Raw genomic sequence first — 24,270 nt, 5'->3', positions numbered from 1 at the left:
TTATTTCTTTGTATTCCTGTTTTACCCCTCATATTGTTTAATTCATTGTATTGTGTTAAAGGGGCATTATTGTAAAGTGGTTCTATGTAACAGTTTCAATATATTAGAAAGGATTGGCACGACTTCCTACATTGGGAATAGTGATCTTGCTGCAGCCCTATTGTTGACTTGACATCTTCCTTCCTGTTTCAATGGCCTTGGACAGATTGGACCAAAGTTTATATGGTATCAGAGCATGGGGTTGAATATTGATCTCTCTTGGTGAGTTCCATTAATCTTACTTCTGATTCTTCTTTTCTTCTTTCAAACTCTACCCTGTTTTCTCCTTCTCTCTTAATGTCTCCATCCTTTTCTTGTGATTCCCAATCAAAGTTTTGAAACCCTACCTTCTCTAGTTTTTCCTAATATTCCTCTTTTATCTTCCTTTGTTCTTTTCTATCTATTGTGTCTCTTATTCTCTTTTTATTCAAGATATTATTTTGCGTTGCTGTTAAAACGTGAAATCTTTCTATTCTTGCTGTTCTTTTGATTCTGGCCTGCATATCCTACCGTGTGTGTTCATCCTTGGTTATGTGACATCAAAAGATTTTTGTGCATGCTTATTTTGTTCACGTCACATCAATATATCTCTTGTTTTCATTGGATATAGTTTAAGCCTGCAAAGAAAATATTCTGATTCTGTTGATTGAATATTTGGCATCAGTTTTGCATTTGATCCTATCTTCTGAAAAAAAAGGCAGACTTGTGTTTTAGATCAGAATATTTTGTGAATACTTCGTGCAGTGAATATTAGTGGTATTTGTAATGTGCACACCTTAATTTTTTTCTTTCATTCAATCTCTTAAAGTTTTTCTTTCCTTCAGTTCTATCATGGACCCAAATTCCTATTCGTCATTGTCCTCTGCATTCTTATCTCAGCTTGTCTCAGAAAACAACGCCAATTTTCTTACTTGGAAAAGACAAATCACCCCTTTCATCAGAAGTCAGGATCTGGGAGGCCATCTGGACTGATCAACACAAATCCCACTAGAGTTCATTGTGCGCGAAGGGAAAGATAACAAAGGGGCTGTCACTGGTGTCACCCACATCAGAAATCCAGAGTAAAAGGACCAAGCACAAGTTGCTTATATTACCTTCACGCTGTCTTAAGAGGTTCTTATAGGTATCCCTGATGATTACACGACTATGTAGCTATGGGCATGACTTGCCCAAACTTATTCTCAGATATCAGAATCATGTATCATGTTTCTCAAAAGGCAGTTTCATGAGTTGAAGAAAGGTTCGATGAATGTTCTTGAGTATTTAAACAAAATAAAGTCAATCATTGAATAGTTGGATTTGGTGGGGTGTAAAATTTATGATAAAGAAAAAATCCAGCAGGCATTGAATGGACTTGGTGCAAAGTTTCATGTCTTGTGTACCATGCTTCAATATCAGGAAGAGTTGTCTACATTTGAGGGGCTTAGAGCAAAGCACCTACGCTATGAGATGTCTCTAAACAACATGTCAGAGACAAAGCAGGGAGGTGATTTGCATAGAGTTTTGCTTACTGGAGTTTCCATGAGTAGAAGAGGTCGAGGTAGATCCTATTGAGGTGGAAGTGCACACGGTAGAGAAGGCAATCAAGGAGGGTGAGGTCTTCTTCATCTCCTGAATACTCCTCCTTTGGAGGGTCCTAATCAAGGAAAGAAGATTCTTACATGTTATATATCCAAGAAGTCAGGTCAGATCAAAGCTAACTATTGGTTTAAAGATGACCCGAACTACAATTCAGAGGTGAATTTCGTACAGAATAAAGGGTAGCAACAATCAGATTAGAAGACCTCCAAAGCGGAAAGTAGTGGCACCAAGATTGGGGGAGATAAAGAGTTGTTGGCCGCTCTTGCTAGTCTTGGGCTGAAGACGAATGAGCAAGGAATTTGGTATCTAGATTCTGGGACTGCAAACTATGTTTCAAGTGATGCAGGTAAATTCCTTAAGTTAGTTCCTTATTATAGTAGAAATAAAATAATTACTGGAGATCGAACCCGACATCCTATCACTCACACTAGGAAAGTGTTGATCCCTTTGTCTAACTATGAGTCCTTTAGATTGTCTAATGTTTTTTTGTGTTCCCATCATAGAAAAGGATCTCATTTCCATTTCTAAATTGGTTGTTTATACCAATTTGTGTATTGTTTTTACTCCCACCTCTGTCATTGTCAAGGTTCGTTACATGAAGAAGGCATTCACAGAAGGAGAACGGTGTCTAAACCAGAGTTACCAGTCGAGGAAGCGGGAGCGGGAAGCGAGGCATTTTCAAAAATTTAGGAAGCGGGGAAGCGTGGGACCACTTAGAAGAAAATTCTGAACCGTCTCGGAAGCGAACCGAAAGCGACCTAGGAAGCGAACCGGAAGCGAGGGGAAAGCGAAAAAATGGGGAAGCGAGGGGGAAGCGTGTTTCCCATAAAAGGGAAATGTGCTTCCCATAAAAGGGAAGTGCGCTTCCCAAAAAAGGGGACGCTTCCCCTCACGCTTCGGAAGCGTGACGTTTCGCGCTTCGAGGAAGCGCGCTTCCCCTTTTACCTAGGCACTTCCGGTAACTCTGGTCTAAACGTATATCTTCATAGAGGATCCTCGCGAAGTCAAGTTTGTTTTAGAGCCAAAGCTGGAGTCTAGTTATTTATGTGTGCTTAGTGTTTCAAACTCAAATAAGCTAGATGTTTGGCATGGTCGGTTAGGTCATTGTAGTTTTCCTTTTATTGAGAGACTTCTTTTTTTTGTGTCTAGTCCAGAGTTACCAGTCAAGGAAGCGATACGGGAAGCGGGAGCAGGAAGCGATGCACTTTCAAAAATTTAGGAAGCGGGGAAGCGTGGGACCACTTAGAAGAAAATTATGAACCGTCTTGGAAGCGACCTAGGAAGCGAACAGGAAGCGAGGGGGAAGCGTGCTTCCCCTTTTACCTAGGCCCTTCCGGTAAATCTGGTCTAGTCTTAGTCATGAGTCCATGTGTTCAAATTGTCATATATATAAGAGTCATGTTCTACCATTTTCTTTATTGAATAAAAGGACATCAAATCCATTTGAAATCATATATTCTGATGTTTGGGGGGCAACACCTAAATATTCTTTTTTGAATAGTCACTATTATATTACTTTCATTGATGATTTCTCTTGTTATTCTTGGATTTTCTTTATGAAAGACAAAAAAGTGTTTTGGTTGTTTGATAAATTCCTTGCCATGGTTCAAAATCAATTTTCTTCCTCTATATTAAATTTTCAGTGTGATGGTGGAGGAGAGTATTCATCAAAGAAATTTGTTGAATTTCTCCAGAATAATGGAATTAAAAGAAGGGTTTCATGTCTGCGAAGACCTCAACAAAATGACATTATTGAGAGAAAGCATCACATGCATGCTAGTGACACTCTTTTAGGACTTTGGACTGAAGCATTTCATTTTGTTGTTTTTATCATAAATAAACTGCCCATAAAAATTCTGAAAAATAAGTCCCCTTATTTTACCATATTTGGAAAGCACCAAAAATACAATATGTTGCATACTTTTTGGCTGCATATGTTATGTCCATGTTGATAAAAGCTTGCAAAATAAATTTGATGATAAAACGTATGTGTACAAGTTTGTTGGATATGCAGATGAGTATAAAGGTTATCATTGTTATGATTTAAAGAACAAGTGCATTCGGGTGTCAAGAAATGTTTTATTTGATTAATCAAATTTTCAGCAGCCTATACAGTTGGTTCAGACTTCAGAGTGAGAATCCGGAGCATTCACAGCTAGAGTTCTATGATCCATGGTTAAGTGGAGAACTGTTTGCTCATGATGCATCTACCTTGGATCGTGAAGTGCAAAATGCAAAAGAACAGCATGCTGGAAATCAGTCCGCACTAGAAGAGCACCACAAAGTTGATGGCAGTGGTGATCATCAGGGAGTGCTACAGGAACAGCAGCAAAGGACAACAAGTGTTATCAAATATAAAGATGGCTGTCTATTCAAGAAGACCAAAATAATCGAGTGCAACAAGTTTACAGCAAGGTGTGACTCAAGAAAGGACATCAGACCAGCAAGATTGCAAGATTCATTGACAAATCAAATTCCTTCAAGAAGATCCACCAGGATTTGGGATCCTATTGAGAGGTATGCTAGTTATGAAAGTTTTGGTTTAGATCATCAAGTATTTTGATATTGATCGATTTGACCTGGATCCAAAACCCATTCAACAAGGAGATGCTGGCCAGTGGAGGCCGCTCTGGGGGGCATCCCCTTATTTTTGACCTTGGCTAAAATTGGAGAATCCTATTTCTGGCCTTGGTTATTTTTGGAGAACCTATTCTTGGCCTAGATCTATTTATGGAGATTCTAAAAGAGAAGCTAAGTTTAGCCTAGGTCTATTTCTGGTGAACCTAATTTCCTAAAAGTAGAGCACCTTATTTTTAGAGGAATAGGGAAGGAGCCTGGAGGGAGCCACCTTTGGGGGGAGAGGGGGGGCTTCTCCTATTTCTAGAGCTCAGTGGAAGGATGTGCAAGTGGGTTTATGATGGTTCTAAGAATGGAGAAGGAAGACCAAGGACTAGTCTATTTCTGAAGGGTCCATAAATAGAAATAGATTGGTCAAATGAGGCTTAACAAGATTTAGCTTTAGTCCATTTAGGTTTTATCTAGAATTAGGATTTGCATTTAAAAATATTCTGTGAATTTTTTACCTGTTGCCCTATAATTTGTTGCATTATTAGTAATAAATTGAACAATATTTTGAGGTTGAACCTCTTCCACAACCTGATCAAATACCCTGAGCAATACATTTGTTATCTAGGTACATTTGTTGTCTAGGACATATCAAGTAGATCAATTGACTTCAAAAATATACTTTCTTTGGGGCAATAGATAAGAAAACTTATCAAGGTCCCTGTCCACTCATCTGCCATGATGTTACACCCAATTTCTCTCCATGACTATCTCATCTCATAACAATATGCCTTCAGTTCATTCACATTAGTATCTAAAATTTTTTCTCTCAAAGCATGATATGAAAGCATTTTATATCTAGACTTGATACTGGTTATAGCATCTACCATAGCCTAAAAATAAAAAGAATTTGCCACATTGAAAGGAATACATGCATTGTAACCATCTCTCAACCGCGACATTCGCCTGCTCAACTAAATGTTGAGGAGTTATAGCACTACGAATGTCGGGTTGCACCCCAGAGACAGTCCTAAGAAGGAAAAACTCTTAATAGAGCCTCTAGTTCTACCTCCTCTCGAAGAACTACCTCCTATTTGTTTTGTACCCGCGACACTACTACTACTAGCACCAGTCATACCTTTCTCCTTCTGATACTATGCTAAGGGCTGTAGGATTAGAAGTATGGAGCTCATCTTCATCCTCCTAAGGCTGCGGATACCTCATTCATCTCTTTTTCTTGTCTTTTTTTTCTCAAACCAGTAAGTAATTGCTGGCATTGCCATTTCACGACATCCAACAAATTTTTTTATGTGCAGACCACAACATTTAGATGTGTTCCAGCTAAATGATGCTTCAACCGAGAAATACCACCCGAAAAAATAATATGGCAATAGTTGCACTTGATTTTCAATCGATTTTCGCACATTATTTGAGTGCCCCATTGTCATGTTGGGTCATTTGATGTCATCTTTCCTCAAAAAAACTCAATAACAAGCAAAAAATAGAGTCTTTTACCTTAACCCGCTTCTTTGAGTGAAAAAATGGTAGAAATGCACTCTTACTTGAACAAACCGCAAAAGCCTTATCCTTTGCGTATGGATTGACCTTCAAATAACTCTCATGAGTCCTAGGGTGCGTAGATACCTCTCTAATGACTTGTACATAAATCAATCCTCAAGATGTCTTTAAAACCCAAAACTGAAAAATTATGATTCAACCTTTTTAAGTGTGCCGACTATGTATCATACGATACACCCTGTATTGTATGATACGGGCATGTATTGTACGATACATACAATTCAGATACGACACACACTTGAATATCGATACGAGTGTGTATCTTATCGAATTTTTCATAGTAACGATATGTATCGTACGATACCGTATCGTACGGTACGATACAGACAACCTTGTCTCAAACCACACATGTGAAGCTTTTTGGATCATAGGTAGAATTTCATAACTACCCTAACATGCTACAAATATTACATATCTGCCACTACATGACATACTACAATATTACAGATGATAAATGACTACCAGAAAGATACCACTATGCTAGCACCTAGACTAACATATCCTTCTGTTGTAGCTTTGTAATTTTCTTTTACATCATCTAGGTCAAACCTTTGCTAGTTTTTCTACATGATCATTGTCTAACAAGCCTATATGCTTCTTTGTTTTCCCAATATGAAGTTTGCAGGCACTTTGTTTGACATAGGGCTTTACAAAAAGAATTCAATTTTTGAGTACCATACTTAGCATTTGAAGTATGTCATGTTGGGAGATAAAACATTCTATGTGCCTGATGCCACAGAGATCATTGTCCTGTTTAAGAATCAAAACTTCAATCCTATGCACAAAAACTGAGAAAAGCCTATGAATTTTAAATATGAAAGATATGTGAACACCATATTTTTGTTTGGAGACCAATCCCCTTAAGCTTTTATGCTTTTTCTTTTAAAGCGGATTCTCATTTAAATTTGACCCAAAAAGAGGTGGTTCCTCATTTTCCCTAATTGCTCCAATGCATTCCGTAACATTTATTTGCATTAATAGAATATGATCTTTCCTATCGTTGATATGTCGGACATGATAGAATCTTTACAAGTTTTATCAAATTTAGCACCTCTTACTGATTCTTCATCAAGCAATTGTTCTTGTTGCCTCTGCAGCTCTGGTAACAACATTCAACATTGAGATTGGTATAACCGCGCCATCCTAACAAAGCTGGATGGAGACTCTAGAGGTGGAGCAGCACTTAGTGCGAAAGAGGTTTGCTTGATTATTACATGTAAAAATTACTACCGTGCTGATGTTTTTGACATTAATATTTTCTCACCTATTTTCTTTTATCCAATTGGGGTGTTTCATGTTATAATTTCTCTGGTTCATAATTCAGTTTAGTCATCCATATTTCATGAGCTTCATCAAGTAGGTGAAACTTATTTAGTGACAACTTTCCCAGTGTCTTTTGGCAAGCCAAATTTGGTACATATCATGTGGTATATGTCTTTATTATGCTTCCGTATGTTTGACTCACTAAAAGGGGCTGGTATGAGTTCCAAATTCCAATTTTAATATTCTTTTGGTTCATCACTTTCCCTGTCAAGAAACCATTGAGGTGAACATTTTAGAGCCTTAGTCTGGCATTTCTTGTGCACCACCGTTGTACATTAACTTAAAAAAAAATTCATTACAATATCACTGATATCTCATTTTATCTTAGCTGCCATTATAATGCCAAACTGAAATTGGAAGTGTCCTGAGCTAAATATGGCCTTTTTGTATTTGTGAAACTGCTATTACAGTGTGAAAGCAACTGGACCTCTACTTTCATGGATTCACATTCATTGTAAATGTCTGTTTTCAATGTAAAATAATGATAAACAGGAGTTTGAAAATAACCTTCTAGACAACATTGTCAGGAGGATTGACATGGGCACATGTGAAATTTTGATAAGACATCTTGTCCTATTAAAGTTTTAATGTCATTTTGAAATAGATTTCTACTATCTTGCTTTCTCTATTAAATGATGATGACAACAAAATGATGTATAATCCAAGTTTTATGTTGTGGTTCTTGATTCCTGAAGCAAGCAGTTTGTGTTCTCAGTCATCAACATGAATTATTCTTTTAAGCAACATTGTAGCAGGTCACACATTTGTGCTGCTCATTTTTCTTTTTCAGGGTTCAAGATAGAACAATGAAATAAACACCTAAGGAAAGAAAAGTAAATCACCAAAAGTAATGACAAGAAAAAACTTCAAACAGTCTTGATTACGGAAGGTCTAAAACCGTACCCATCTTGATGCACATTGGGAAAAAGAACTAATGAGTTGGGAGCCATACCATAGGTATCATATTTTGGGAGTTGTAGATGTTACTTTTCTCTAGTTTAGGGTGTCTAGAATCATCCCTCAAAATTTGGGGGTTTTCTGCTGCACCGTTTGAGAGTTCTGATTTTTCTCCCAAAACTTGTCAGAACCCAATACCCTGTTTACCCGAGTTAGCCTCTTGACCTTGACTTGACCTAACCAAGCCTACCCCTGCCCGCGGGACCGGTTTTGGAACCAGCCTCCAAAACATCTCAAACTTGCTGTAGCAACTCAAAGAGAGCGTCCAAGCCGCGCAGCAACAACTCCGACCCACTAACCATAGTGGGGGCGGGCATTCACGAGGAGCACGTCGATTTTGGCATCGATTCGAATGTCACAGAGCATAGATCCAACCTGATGAGAGTGTTAAATAATATGTAATCTCCTAGACTAACTATGAATAAGTCTTTCTTTTATTTTAGTTAGTATTAGTTTAGTTAGGATAACTTTTTCTACTTTTTATTTTTTCATTTTTGACACTTGTAAACCTTTTTGACTAAAGTCAAAAAGGTAGAGAGACGTTGGACTCCCAACATCTCTATTTAGAGCCGTTGGGAGTCCAACGACTCCCTCCCCTTAGCTCTTATTTCATGTATAAATATGGGGCAAGTTCCCTTTACAATGTATTATTCAAGTGTGGGTTTTTCCCAACCATTTAATATAATTTTTCTTCCTTATTGCATACCCTTTTTTGGGTATTGGAGTTGAACCTTTGTGGTTCTTTTTGTGTAATCTTTTTAAGACTATTTGTAGTCTTATTTGGTGGTGATACGTAATCTTACAGAGAGAACTCTTGTCATCGTCACCAAGGCAAATGAGGCTCCTGAAGGGTCTGTTGGAGAAAGAGTCTCACCAAGTTACTTCTTCGCCATCCTCAGCCTAGCCAGTCGCGGTGTCTGTTGGTTTAATAAGCAAAAAACCAAGCTCTACTTTAAATGCATGCACAGATTCAAAGATCGTTGGAAAACTTTGATATTGGTGGAGAGCACGTGAACAAATTCAATAGTCAATCATACGCGCTTTGGGAATTCTTAAGAAATATGCTACAAGGAGTATGGTTCTATTACTGTAGAAGCCACAATTTACTGTCCCAAAACTGAAGAAATCGCTGATGTAGTGTTGGACCCAAAGCTCGTTCCTGCGATGGACAGTGGCCCTTGCGATGGACAGAATGAGGGAGGCGAGAACACCTACTCTCTCATGTGCAAGAGAGGGCTCTTCCTATAAAGTGCATTTCTACCATTTTTCTACTCAAGAAAATGCGTTAAGGTAAAAAATCTTTATTATGAGTAAAATTACAAAGCTACTCTCCAAAAAAAAATCGCCTCGAGGAGTGTTGCTCCCCTTACAATCCCTCGCCAACTTACGAAGAAGTTGGATCCACGAAAATTAAAGATTTATATCAAGGTAGAAATCAGGCTCCACACTCCAACAAAGATGGCATAAAATGATCCGGCATGGCAATGAGGCACTCAAGTAATGAGTGAAAACCGAATGAAAACCGAGTGCAACTATTGCCATAATATTTTTGTTTATGTAATACGAAAGTATGAGTCTTGTGGCATGTTCTTAATGCAAGATATTTAATATTTTGCATTGTTCTTGTGAGATATGCATGCAATATTATCTATGATTCTATATTAGTTTATGTTTGATGATGTCTTATGCGGCTCATGAAGACATAACTACTTCATATGTGTTTTTATAGTTGTATTTTGTGCAATTCATCATTGTTTCATGTAAATATGGTTTTTTAGAATTTTTGCTAATTTTTCTGATATTTCTTGATTTTTTTATTAAAAATTTAAGATACATTTATGATGTGATATGATACAGTGTTACTTTGGGCCCGACCGATACGGGTAACGATACGATACTTACAACCTTGGTAAAAACATTAAGTCAGTTCGGAGCAGCTAGCATAAACTGTTCGTAGGCGACCATATGTTGTCGTTCTGTTCGAGTAGGTCCGCTCCCCTAAGAAAGGAGACTTTGTATATGTATCAGCTGCAGTTAGGCAGCTTCTTGGCCAGTTTGCCAAGATGTTAGGTTGCTATGTCGTTGGGATTGCAGGTAGCACGGAAGTTGACCTCTTGAAAAATAAGTTTGGCGTTGATGATGCATTTATCTATAAAGAAGAACCTGGCCTGAATGCTGCTTGGGAAAGGTACTTCCCTGAAGGGATTGACAAATTGGGACCATTTTACTGTTGTTACTTCATGGGTCCAAAAGTTGAAAACCAGCTGCACGCTGAAACTAACCCGACAACGGAAGGCTTGAGCTCTTATCTCAATGAAATCCCTCTTGTTTGTCGATAACCGTGCACTCCTGGATGAAGAAGATACGCAGACTGAGTCACCCATTGCTCAGCCTGTTACGTTGCAGGAAATGGCCGATTGTGAAGGTTGGATCGCATCCTTGAGGCTGAGAGCGTGATTCAAGATGCATTTGCACAATGCATAGGTGGTCTCCTCAGTGTGGTGGTTCAGGAGAGTGACTACTTAGTTGCCGAGCAGGCATTAATGAGCATCTTGATGGATCCAACTAGTGAAAACACAGGCATTGGTCTTGCATTTATTGTTGCAGCAAAGGGATATAAACTAATCTTAACAATGCCTTCGTCAATGAGTTTGGATTTGGTGCAGAGCTGTATGCTGCTAATATTATGAAGGGAGTGGTTCAAAAGGCAGAAAAAAAATTTAGTACTCCTAATGCTTACATGCTTAAGCAGTTTGACAATCCTGCAAACCCAAGGATTCGCTATGAGATGACTAGTCGTGAATTCTGGGAGGATACACGAGGCATGATTGATATATTCGTTGCTGGGATTGGGACTGGTGGTACTATTACTGGTATTGGTCGCTATCTAAAAACCAGGGTTAGCGGAAGCGCCATAGCATATGGGGAAGCGCACTTCCCCAAAGCGCATTTCGGAAGCGCAAAACGTGACACTTCCGAAACGTGCGGGGAAGTAGGAAGCGCGCTTCCCATTTAGGGGAATCTCGCTTCCCCTTATTTTTTCATTTTTTTGTGTTTTTTTGTGTTTTTTTTACTTTTTTTCTCTTTTTTCGCTACCCCTCGCTTCCTAGGTCGCTTCTTGTTCGCTTTCTAGGTCGCTTCCGATACGATTCCTGGTTCGCTTCTAAGTTGTCTCGTGCTTCCCGCTTCCTAAAATTTTGGAGGTGCCTCGCTTCTCACTTCCCGCTCCTGCTTCCCCGACTAGCAACTCTGCTAAAAACCAACAATCCTAGCATAAAGGTTATTGGTGTGGAAACTTTGGAAAGCAACATACTCTCAGGAAGAAAGCCAAGACCACACAAGATTCAAGGCATAGGAGCAAGGTTTGTGCCTAAAAACAAGAACCTGGACAATGAGCACATGCAGAAACCCTCTTTTGTGTTTGATGGGTGGAAGTTGGAACTCTGTTGATCGTGAGAAGCTTGAGGCCTACAAAATTCTTGCCTTTGATCCAGGAGGAGAAAGAGCAGAAAAGGTTGCGGAGGGTAGGGAGTGGACAGTTCAACCATGGCTTCACTCTACCACTTGGGCGAACACATTTGAAGTGTAAATATGTGGTTGTCAATGGATCAACATATCTCAGATTCGTGCCTAGTGGACTAGGCAAATCGCAAGGGGATGATATAGATCAATTTGACCTAGATACAAAAACTATTCAACAAGGAGTTGTTAGCCGGTGGGGCCTGCCCTGAGGGCGTCCACCCTTATTTCTGGCCTTGGCTAAAATTGGAGAACCTTATTTCTTGCCTTGGCTAAAGTTGGATAACCTTATTTCTGGCCTTCGTTATTTGTTGAGAACCTATTATTGGCCTAGGTCTATTTTTGGAGATTCTAAAAAAGAAGCTAAGTTTAGCCTAGGTCTATTTCTGGTGAACCTAAAAGTAGAGCACCCTATTTCTAGAGGTCCTAAAAGTAGGGGGGCTAAGAAAAGGGAAGGAGCTTTGTGGGACCCACCCTAGGGGGGCGTCTTCTCCTATTTCTGGAGCTCAATGAAAGGACGTGCAAGTGGGTTTATAATGGTTCTAAGAATGAAGAAGGAAGACCAATGACTGGTCTATTTCCGAAGGGTCCAGAACTAGACTAATCAAATGAGGCTTAACTAGATTTAGTTTTAGTTCATTTAGGTTTTATCTAGAATTAGGATTTGCACTTAAAAATATTTTGTGATTTGTGTAAGGCTTTATGAATCTCCCCTCTCAGCCTATATATAGCCCTTGTTATTCCTCTTTGAAAAATATCAAACGATGCCTATATATAGCCCTTGTTATTCCCAAGGTTGCCAAACTAGGAAGCGGAAGCAGGAAACGATACGGGAAGCGGAAGCGAGAAGCGAGGCATTTTAAAATTTATAGGAAGCGGGAAGCGAAGTATCAATTTAAAAGCGAAATATTAAAAAAATGAAGTAATATGGTAATTGAATAGGAATCAAACTAGAAACAAATAAAAACTAAAATAAAATTGATCATTCTTATATTTCGTGATTTTTCAGTAAAAGAGTTAAATTTTTGTTTAAATCTAACAATGATGGTTACTAATTTAAAGAAAGTACATGGAAAGTGAGTGAAAGCGTGAGAAAAAATACATGAAAAACTTGAAAAGAAACGCGAGAAAAGCATATATGAAGCATAGACCGTGTGTGGGAAACATATAAGAAGCGTGGGGGAATCGAGATTCCCATGAAGTTTCGGAAGCGAGGAGTATCGTGCTTCCGAAGCGAGTTTTCGGGAAGCGAGCTTCCCACCTACCTAAGAAGCTTCCAGTAACTCTGGTTATTCCTCTTTGAAATGAATCTGAATTTCTCTCTCCCTATCTCACGACCCTCTCTCTCTAAGGACGTCACTCTCTCTATCTCTCTCAAGAGCTTGGCCCTCTGACTCCCTCACTTTGGTGAACAAAACCTCTAGTAGGTCAAGTCCACTACGCTGGAGCTTATCCTGCTGCCCAAGGTCTAACTCAACCCTACGTGTGCAACCCGAGTCCCAGTGGTCCGCACCAACCTGAGCCAAACCCTGGTAAATACGATCTCATCCAGCCAGCCCAGCCTCTGTAACAAACCCCACCTGAGTCAGCCTAAACCAAGTAAGTCAACCAAGCCATTCCCTTGACCCAAACCTAAGTTAGAACCTACCTGAAATCAATTCAGCCCACCTAGTTTTTGTAGAACCCAAAAAAAGTTGTTAAACTTCTAAAATTCACCTAGCCCTAACCGTGAGGGATCTGAGTCTGATTTTTTGACTCAATGTTCGTCAAGGTGTCCTTAACCAACCCGCCAAAATTCATGATTTATTGAGCTCTATGTACGAAGAACTCGATTTTACAATTCGTTTCTGTCACTCCCAAACCCAGTATGTCCCTGTCCAGTAGTGAAAATACCTACAACTTCCAAAAATCATATCTCCATATTCCTGTAATGTCTACCCCTAAAATTTTAATCGAACCTAATTTAGGGTGTCTAGAATCATCCCTCAAAATTTGGGATTTTTCTGCCACACCATTTGGGAGTTCTTATTTTTCTCTTGAAACCTATCAGAACTCAATACCCTGTTTACTGAGTTAGCCTCTTAACCTTGACTTGACCTAACTGAGCTCTGCCCAAAAATTTAAACCCTAGGCCCAAGAACACATCATATTTGTAACTGAAATATAGAAGCACAATGAGCCAAGGCATTTCCTTCAAGCTGCTAAAAATAAAAGGTAGATAGAAGTTATGAAAGAGGAGATGTAGGCATTACATGAGTGCCAAACTTAAGAAATAATGAGACAGAGAAGAATGTTGTTGGTTCTAAATGGGTTTATAAAATTAAGTATATAAACCCAATGGGAGCACAGAGAGATACAAGGCCAGACTTGTGGCCAAAGGCTTCACTCAGGAATATGGACTTGATTACGCCGAAATGTTCAATGCAATTGTTAAAATGGGGACAATCAGAATTATTTTATCTTTAACAGTTAAACATGGATAGTCGTTGAGTCAATCAGATATCAAGAATGCATTCTTGCAAGAAGATCTCAATGAAGAGGTTTTTAGGGACCTCCTGGCTAAAGTGAAGGAAATCTGAACTTGTATGTTTGCAAATTAAAAAGGGTGATATATGATCTTAAACAATCGTCTCGTTCTTGGTTCAAGAGATTCTCCCTAGAAATTCAAAATCATGGGTTTTATCGATCTCCTCTTGATCATTCGTTGTTTATCTTCAAAGGTAAAAAAACACATCACCTTGTTGTTGATATATCTTGATGATATAATTGTCAGAGGTAGTTCAGAGGAACATATCAGCCATACAAAAGATCTCTTAAGTAAAAGATTTAAAATGAAGGACTTAGGAAGATTGAAGTATTTTCTTGGTGTGGAAGTGGATAGATAGGGGATCAACTTATGCACTCTCAATATAAATACAATCTTGATTTGTTAGCCAGAGAATGTATGAATGATAGTAGACCTTTACATAGTCCTATTGTTATACATAGATATTTGGGTGCAGAAGAAGAATTGTACGAAGATCCTACTCGTTATAGGAGCATAGTTGGGATGTTACAGTATTTGAGGTTCACATTGTAATGAAAAAGGGCGGAAGCACCAATAGAGCAAAAGTCACTCTTTAAACGAACACAAACACCAAATGTGCACACACAAAACTCTCAAATATAGAAAATGACTTAAAGTCATAAGTTGGATATTATTGAAGAAAGGAAGAGAAGGGTGTAAAACCCATGCTTACAAGAGAAGAAAACCTCCTCTATTTATAGAGGAGGGAGGCACTATGAAGGGACCACAAGGGGGCTCGCTTGTAGACGTTGGGAGCCCCAACGGCCAGAAATCTGATCGTTGGGGCCCCAACGACTACAAGAGTGGGGCCCCTTGTGGTCTTGCAAAAAGACAAAATAAAAAAGAAAAAAGGAAAAAGGAAAAAAGGAAAAAAGGAAAAAGTAAAAAACAAAAATACATTGGCTGTTTTTACAAGAATACCCCTATCAGGTATTTCACTAAAAAAGAAATAGTATATATATACATATATGTATATATATACGGATGTATATATATAAGTATATGTATATATATACATATTTTAACACGCCCCCTCAAACTTTACGGGGAGAAGACCGAAAGTTTGCTAAGGAGAAACATGAAACGTGGAGTTGGGAGCGCCTTGGTGAAGAAGTCAGCTAGTTGATACTCTGAAGTAACATATGGTAATGAGATAGTCCCTCTGAGGTATTCGTCTCGGACATAATGGCAATCCATTTCGATATGCTTGGTCCGCTCATGAAAAGTGTGATTGCTGGCAATGTATATCGCACTTTTGTTATCACAACAGAGCTTGGTGGGAGTGGAAATGGGAACGCCCATGTCAGCAAGGAGACTTCTGAGCCATACGATTTTCATAGTTGCCATTGCCATGGCCCGATACTCAGCTTCAGTGGATGACAGTGAAACCTTCTGCTGCTTCTTGCATCTCCATGAAATGAGGGATTCACCTAAAAAAATACAAAGACCCGTTATTGAGATTCGATCATTGGGATTTCCTCCCCAGTCAGCATCAGTAAAAGCAGTTAAGTCAAGAGATGAGGAAGAGGATAAGAAGAGTCCCTTGGATATAGTATTTTTTATATAACGCACAATCCTTATTACGGCTGCCATATGAACCGAAGTAGGTGCATGCTGAAACTGGCTTGCTGCGTGAACTGCATGAGCTATGTCTGGACGTGTAATGGATAGATAGGTGAGAGATCCGATTAATTGACGGTAGGGGGTTGGATCCTCAAGAAGAACACCATCTTCAAGTCTCAGTTTTGCATTAATAACTTCAGGAGTCTCAACTTTCTTTTCATCAGATATTCCTGATTTGGTACAAATTTCTGCAACCAATTTCATTTGAGATAGGATGTACCCACGCGGGGAATAAGCCACTTCAATCCCTAAAAAGTATCTCAAATAACCAAGGTCAGACATGTCAAAAGTTTCTTTTAACATAGACTTCACATCATTTACTCCCTTTTTGTCATTTCCAGTAATGATCATATTATCAACATACAGTAGAAGCATAATAATGGAGTCACTTGTCCTTTTAACAAAAAGAGCAGTGTCAGTATAGCAAGAAGAAAAACCTAAATTGATTAATACGTTACTAAACCTATCATACCAAGCTTTAAGAGCTTGCTTAAGTCCATATAGAGCCTTTTTTAATTTCAAAATTTTTCCATTTAAGTTCATACCTGAAGGCGGTTCCATATAAACTTCTTCATTTAAATTACCATTTAAAAAGGCATTTTTGACATCAAGTTAAAAAATAGGCCATTTTTTAACTGAGGCTATAGCAATAAGAGCTTGAACACTAGTCATTCGAGCAACCGGGGCAAACGTTTCTTCATAATCTACCCTATACTCTTGGGCATATCCCTTGACAACCAACTTAGCCTTATATTTTCCAATGAACCATCACTCTTAGTTTTTACTTTAAAAACCCATCTACATCCAATGGGTTTCTTGCCATTGGGAGGATCAATGATTTCCCAAGTTTATGCCCTTTTAAGAGCATTAAGTTCAAGTTTCATAGCTTCATTCCAATGAGCATATTGCTTAGCATCATTGTAATGAGATGGTTCATGAAAGGAGTGAAGAGCAAGTAGGCATGCTGGAAAGTTAGGAGAAAATGAATCATACGAAACAAATCTATTTGGTATTTTGGAAATCCGATTTGATCTTCTTTGAGAGGTCTCTTCGATTGACTCACTTTGGGAAAATTTTTCAAGGGCACAAGGAGGATTTCTTTCATTCCTTCTAGAGTAGACTTGACTTTGTCTTGAAACATTTTCTTCTAAATTTTGATCATCACTTGGATGTTCAAAATGATCTTCGCTAAGGGATTCACTAGGATCAATATGATCATCTATGATGTTTTCTTGAGGCAACAAGTCAAATAGAAAGGAATAATCAATATTTTCATTTGGTTGGTGCGAAAAACCATTTTCCTCTTCAAGGAATGTGACATCTTTAGAGGTATAAAGTTTGTTCTTAAGTATGTCAAAACATCGATAACCTTTTTATTTTTCGTCATAACCCAAAAAGATACATTCAATAGCCCTAGGAGAAAGTTTATCATTTTTATGAGTTATAACAAAACATTTACATCCAAAAATTCTTAGTCTTTTATAATCGGGAGACATATTGTAAAGTGTTTCAAATGGAGAAAGATTTTTCAAAGAGGATGAAGGAGTTCTATTGATAAGATATGTAGAGGTTAAAATTGCTTCGGCCCAAAAGGATTTTGGAATATTTCTTGAAATTAATAACGTTCTTGTAGTTTGTATTATGTGTCTATGCTTTCCTTCCGCAAGACCATTTTGTTGCGGAGTGTTGGGGCAAGAACGTTGGTGAAAAATTCCATTTTCTTTTAAATAGTTTTGAAAATCATTGGACATATATTCGTCTCCCGAATCGGACCTAAGAATAGATAGATTTTCCAAAAATTGATTTTTGACCATTGCATGAAATTCTTTAAAGAAGGAGAAAACTTCGGATTTGCGACTTAGAAAGTAAATCCACGTAAATCGAGTGAAGTCATCTATAAAGACCACGTAATACGAAAAACCTCCTTTAGACAAAATAGGGGAAGGTCCCCACACATCGGAATGAATAAGTTCAGATGGCCGAGTGGTAAAGTAACTTCTTTGAGGAAATAGAGTAGCTTTAGATTTCCCAAAAATGCAATCTTTACAAGTCATGTAATTGTCTTTACAAGTATTGTTCAAAACGGAAAAAGAGACATTTTTACAAAATTTGGATGGCCAAGTCTCTCATGCCATATTCCAATACTTTTGTCTTTAACAAGATTGCAAGATGACTTAGATGGAAGAGTCAAAAAATCCATAAAGTAGAGGTCACCCCTTCTATGGCCTTGCCCAATCAGCTTCCCTGACTGGAGATCCTGCACGGTGCAATCTTTAGGTGAGAAAGAGACTTGGCATCCATGATCGCTGATTTAAGAAACAGAAAAAAGGTTTAAATTGATTTTAGGAACAATTCTTACTTTAGGAACGAAAAAGTTTTTAAAATCAAGTGTTCCAATACTTTCAATTTTTAATGATGTACCATCGGCCGTTGAAACACAAGAGGATATGGGTTCGGAAAAAACATTTGAAAGAGAGTTTTTATGAGATGTCATATGAAAAGAAGCACCGGAGTCTAGTATCCACATACCTGGAGGTGATGAAGAGTAGGCGATGGCGGCACCGGATGTTCAAGGAGAAGTCTTGAGAAGATGTTGGAGAACTTCGGAGATGTGATTTAAAGTTTCTTTGATATCTCCTTCTTTGGTACTTTCTTCCTTCTTTGGAGAATTTTCTCCAACCGCGGCAACCTTCCCTTTGAGTTTTGGACAAACCGGTCTAATGTATCCTGGTTCATTACAATAATGGCATATTATTCCCTTTCTAGGACCATTACTATTTTTGTTAAAATGGGGAGGTCTATATGCTTTAACATTCGACCCGGGCCTAGTAATGGCCAAAACTTCATCACTCTTAATGCTCAAGCCAAGTCGAGTTTCTTCTTGACATATCTCGGCAAGTGCATCTTCAATAGGTAGGGCTTTGCTTCTATGGAGAAGAGATGCCTTACTTGTTCAAATTCCGGGCGAAGACCATGAAGAAATTGGAAAAAATGTTCTTTTTCAATTTGTTCCCTTCTTAATTCAATATCTTCCGGAGCCACCCACTTAGGCTCAAGAAGAGCAAGTTCATCCCAAAGAGGAGTTAGAGAACTAAAATAGTCTCGGACACTCATATTCATTTGTTTGGTGGAACGGATTTTTTCTTGACAAAAAAATTGTCGAGCAAGATCCTTTTGGGTATACATACCCTTAAGAAAAAACCAAACCTCATTGGCCCTTCTAAATTTGGCAATATTAGCACAATTTTTAAGATCTACATTATTCATAAACCATGCCAAAATTTTGGCATGGTTAGTTTCACAATCCTCAATTTTGGATTGATGATCATTAATAGCTTTGATGCGCTCATCGCCATCTAAAGCTTTTTCAACTTCATTTTCAATTTTGGTGAGAACAAGAGAGGGTTCGAGAGTAGTTCCCATAACAAAACCCCAAAGTTTCTTACCTCTAAGATGAATTTCCATAGCGGAGGCCCACATGAGATAGTTGGACCCATTTAGCTTAAAAGAAAGCTCCACTTTAGAGTCACGTTTCATCGGCACCAAAAGTCCTTCCTTTCTTCAAAAGTTGAGAGGCACACAACCGAGCTCTGATACCATGTAATGAAAAAGGGCGAAAGCACCAATAGAGCAAAAGTCACTCTTTAAGAGTGACCACTAGAGCCACGAACACAAACACCAAATGTGCACACACAAAACTCTCAAATATAGAAAATGACTTAAAGTCATAAGTTGGATATTATTGAAGAAAGGAAGAGAAGGGTGTAAAACCCATGCTTACAAGAGGAGAAAGCCTCCTCTATTTATAGAGAAGGGAAGCACTATGAAGGGACCACAAGGGGGCTCCCTTGTAGACGTTGGGAGCCCCAACGGTCAGAAATATGACCGTTGGGGCCCCAACGACTACAAGAGTGGGGCCCCTTGTGGTCTTGCAAAAAGACAAAATAAAAAAGAAAAAAGGAAAAAGAAAAAAAGGAAAAAGTAAAACACAAAAATACATTGGTTGTTTTTACAAGAATACCCCTATCAGGTATTTCACTAAAAAAGAAATAGTATATATATACATATATGTATATATATACTTATATATATACGGATGTATATATATATAAGTATATGTATATATATATATATACATACATATTTTAACACACATGTCCTGATATTGTGTACATTGTGAATCAAGTATCTCAATTCATGCATGATCCCAAAGCAAGGCATATGAAAGTTGTGAAAAGAATTTTGAAATACTTGAAAGGTACCTTAGGAGATGGTCTTGTATACGAGAAGAGATCGTGAGGAGATGTTTTAAAAGTGATGGTCTTTACAAATGCAGATTGGGCTGGTGATCCTGATTAACATAGGTCGACCACCGGTTACTGTGTTTTTGTTGGATGAAATTTAGTGTCATGGAGTAGTAAAAAGCAGAAGGCGATTGCGAGATATAGTACTAGGCAGAGTACAGGTATATGGCATCGTTCATATCGAAGTTAATGTCGATCAGACACTTGTTAAATGACTTGGGAAAAAAGATTACAAAATCCATATTATTTTGTGACAACCAAAGCACCATCAAAATATCCTTGAATCATGTGCATTATGGGAAGACTAAGCACATCGAGATAGACCAGCATTTCATTCGTAGGAAGATTGAAGATCAAGAGACTTAGGTGATGTATGTTGTGTTAGAGGAACAACTGGCTGATCTCTATACTAAAGGGTTAACGAAGCAGAGACTCGGGTACTTGAACTTCCGACATTAGGAATCGTGACCTTCTGCAGCCCTATTGCCAGCTTGTCATCTTTCTCATTTCAGTGGCTTTGGACAGATTGGCTACCAAAGTTTATAAAAAAAAACTCAATATTTCAGTTCTATTAAGAAAACAAGCAGCAGCAGCAGCATTATATAAAAGAACAAACTCAACTTTCCCAAACAAGAAAGAAATGTAGACAGGTGAAAAAGAATATATATATATATATATATATATATATATATATATATATATATATCATGGCATCTTTCAAGTTTTTCCATGAAAAATAACCCTATTACTAATGATAAAGGACAAAATTGAGAAGAGGGTGTGGTGTGTGGAGGAATTAAAAGAGAAAATAACATCCATGAGATGGTTGTTTATAATCCCAATGGTGAACATAATGCATGCAACATCATGTCGTGATTGGCAGCCAACCCACCAGCCCCAGTTCACATAAACCCAAGCACTAACATCGTGATTAATATGCCCCTGTTACTGGGGCTGGTAAATGAGCCAACCTTGAGCTGGCTCATTAGAACAGAAGATCTATTTTTTTAACCAATTTCTTTTTTTCCTGTGTGTGTGTTTAGATACATAGATAGGTGGATAAACTGATAGATGGCTAGATAGATAGATACAAGTAATGTTAAAAGATAATCATGTATCATATATATATATATATGTATGTATATTTTTTATGTTGTACCCAAAATACCCGATAGGGGTATTTTGGTCTTTTCATCATGTATTTTTCTCTTAGGTTTTTTTCTCTTTTCCTATTTTCTTTCTTTATTTGCCTTTTATTAAATGTATCACATGGGACCATTGGGGGGCCCACTTGTGTAGTCGTTGGGGTGCCCAACGGTCATAAATATGACCGTTGGGGCTCCCCAACGACTACCTAGTGGAAGCCCCAATGGCCCCCTCAATCTCCCTTTCTCCTCTTGTATAAAAAGGGGTCTCCCCCCCTTCTCAAAGTGTGTTTTTTGGGGTTTTACCTCCCACCAATAATGAAGATCATTATTTTTTAGCTTTTGTGGCTTTGCCCTTTCGTGGGTTTGTGTGTTGGCACTTTATGTGCATTCGGTTACCCCTTAGTGGGTGTGAGTATTCGCACTTCATGTGCATGTTTATTGGTTTATTCTTGAACCTATTGTATTCAAAGTCATTTCCTAACAGGCTAGATAGATAGATACAAGTAATGTCATATACTAGAGTGAAGTAGTTGGTTGGGAATGGGACGTGTGGCTTGTTAAAAAGAAATCAGACTAAAAAAAGTACATATTTTCTAAGGAGTGAGCTTACGAGAGATAAGCCGAGCCAGAGCTGAGCTTCCCATGTTCATACTCAGCTTGTGTGGCCTTCACAAGCAGCTTATGACTCAGCTTGCAGATATCAATTTACATGCCAGTATGAGTTTTTGTCGAGACAAGTTAAGCTAAGACACAAGCTGCTCGTCCCATTTCCCAGCCTTCTGTTAGTAGACTGTCTATCCCAAGCATTCCTTGTCACATGTCAGCACCATCTAAGGAAGAGGTTATCAACTACTGTACCGCAGTACACATGCCAACCAGTAATTTGCAAGTATCAGCCCTGACATGTCAGCAGACACATTACTGTGTATATGTGTGCACATGTTAGAGTATACACGTGTATCTATGCATGTGTGCGCATGTATATGTGTGATCATATGCCATTATTATCAAACATATAAACTGAAGCAAGTATTGATCATTCACCTTACCATTGGTTTGTCATAGAATGGAAATCCTTGCATTTGTCTAAGTGCATTGGTTGCAGACGTAACATCTTCAAAAACGACCCATGCTTGTCCCCGATGTTTTAAAGTTTTAAAAGCAAGCACCTCCAAGATCTTTCCAAATTGAGAGAAAACAGCAAACAGTGATTTTTTTAGCTCTGCGGAAAGTAGCAAATTTTTTATCAGAAAAGAGGTAGTCAAACAATATTAACATCTACAAGACACCCTTAGAAGAAACCATGTCTACATTGACAGCTATTGGGACAAACAAAAATAGGCTAGTCAGAGAAAATGAACCACCCATCAAGTAACCAATTCCAGTTCATGCATGAGAGCAAACATATGTAACAAGATGCAAAAGCAGCAGTACTTCTTTCTCTTAAAAGCTGCATGACAGATAAACATACTCTACTTTGGATATCAGCCAGCAAGCTTTCCATGTAGAAATCATGGCTTAAGAACAAACTGTAATGAAACAAGCGGAAATACAATAGAGAAACTAATAAGGTTCAACAAGAATACAAAAGAAGTGCACAAGCACTAATCCACCAAGGGATAATACAATCACAAAATGAGAATAAACTCAATAGCACAACACATGCACATAATAGCCACAAAGGGCCAACACAAAAGGTAAAAAATATAGAATTGGAGTAATAAATGCTTATGAAATCACTGATAAATACAAGGGGAAACCCCTTGTTTATAATACAAAGGGGAGAGAATCGGTGCAGCCCAACAAATCATCCTTTCCCTAAAACTCTCAATCTTTTCACGTTCCATCAACAATTTGTTAAGCACAAGCAACTCCTATATACACACATAAAAAAAGAAGAAAACCCCTTGACCTATAAAAGATTACTAAAATTTTAGCGGAAAGGTGATTGGAGCTCCATCATTACCTTTTTGCCATCCAACTAACAAAGACAAATAAACATCATGGTACCCCAATATAGATTTACAGTAGTAATAACAATTAAGAGAGAGAGAGGGTACCATCAATCTTGATCTTCTCGTTGAGGTTGTTGATGTAGATGGTCATGTTGGGGGGCATCTCTCCCACGCTCAACTCCACCATTGCTCTCTCTCTCGCGCGCGCGCGCGCGCACTTGTTTGATAAAAGGACGAAGTGAAAACTAAGGCCTTCTCAAGAATTTGGCGCACTTGAAAGGGCAAAAAAGGCATCTGAAGGAAATAGTGGCGGCAGTTTTGTCATCCAAGGTTTGGAAGTAGGGGGTGTCAACGGGTAGGATCAGGTTCGGATCCACGTGTATCCAAACCCGGATCTGACTTTGAGGTGCGAGTATCTAGTTCGGACCCGGGTCTAATCAGGTCAACCATAAAGAGAACCATGCCTGGGTCCTATAGCGCTTACATGAACCAGGCCAGATCCAATCCCTATAAAATAATATTTTTATCTCTTTTACATTGAACAACCACGGATCTTAATCAGAACTAGGATCGGACCTGAGTCCGGTATGAAATTTCACAAACCATACTTGGCTTCCTATACTAATGGGAACCTATTGGTCAGACCCGGATTATAATCAGACCTTCTTCTTTGTCACAAACCCTGACCCTGGGGACCTAGCCAAGAATTGGATCGTCAACCGAAATAAAAAACTAGAATTTATCGGTCACGGGACTTGAACTTATCGGGTTTCTAAAGTGACTCCATTTCATCGGGGTTTTTATCCTAGAACTTTTGGGAAAGATGATGTGATTACAAGCAATGGAAAAAGCAGAGTAATAAAACTAATTGGAAAGAAAGTAAAACAAAAGCTTTCTGTGTGTAAATTGAATATATCTTACTGCCTATTGCAATATATTTTATTTAGTAACGCTGGGTTGGCTTGCTTCGTGTTGGGTGCATTTCATGTAACAGGTTTGTATGGATCCTAAATGTGTTTGATCTAGGGTGGCAAAATCTGACCCGACCCGCCAACCCGCTTCTTAGCCGGGTTAGGGTTTGGCTTAAACGGGTTGACCCGCCTAACCCGTTT

General features: G+C 38.5%; 1 protein-coding gene across 1 annotated transcript in view; it reads right to left on the bottom strand.

The window, feature by feature from the left end:
• LOC149844046 (U1 small nuclear ribonucleoprotein A-like) overlaps positions 1-23,398 on the bottom strand; it is a 53,754-nt gene extending 30,356 nt beyond the window's left edge. The window contains exons 1-2 of the mRNA XM_090000281.1: positions 23,264-23,398; positions 22,253-22,425 (exon numbers count right to left, since the gene is read on the bottom strand). Coding sequence (XP_089856407.1) covers positions 22,253-22,425; positions 23,264-23,345 — 255 coding nt within the window. The 5' untranslated portion in view covers positions 23,346-23,398. The remainder of the gene's footprint in view (positions 1-22,252; positions 22,426-23,263) is intronic.
• Between the last annotated feature and the right edge of the window lie 872 nt (positions 23,399-24,270).

Source organism: Nuphar pumila, chromosome 3, assembly GCF_984573655.1.
Source record: "Nuphar pumila chromosome 3, dmNupPumi1.hap1.1, whole genome shotgun sequence".
NCBI classification, from domain to species: domain Eukaryota; kingdom Viridiplantae; phylum Streptophyta; class Magnoliopsida; order Nymphaeales; family Nymphaeaceae; genus Nuphar; species Nuphar pumila.
This window is presented reverse-complemented; position numbering and strand designations above follow the sequence as displayed.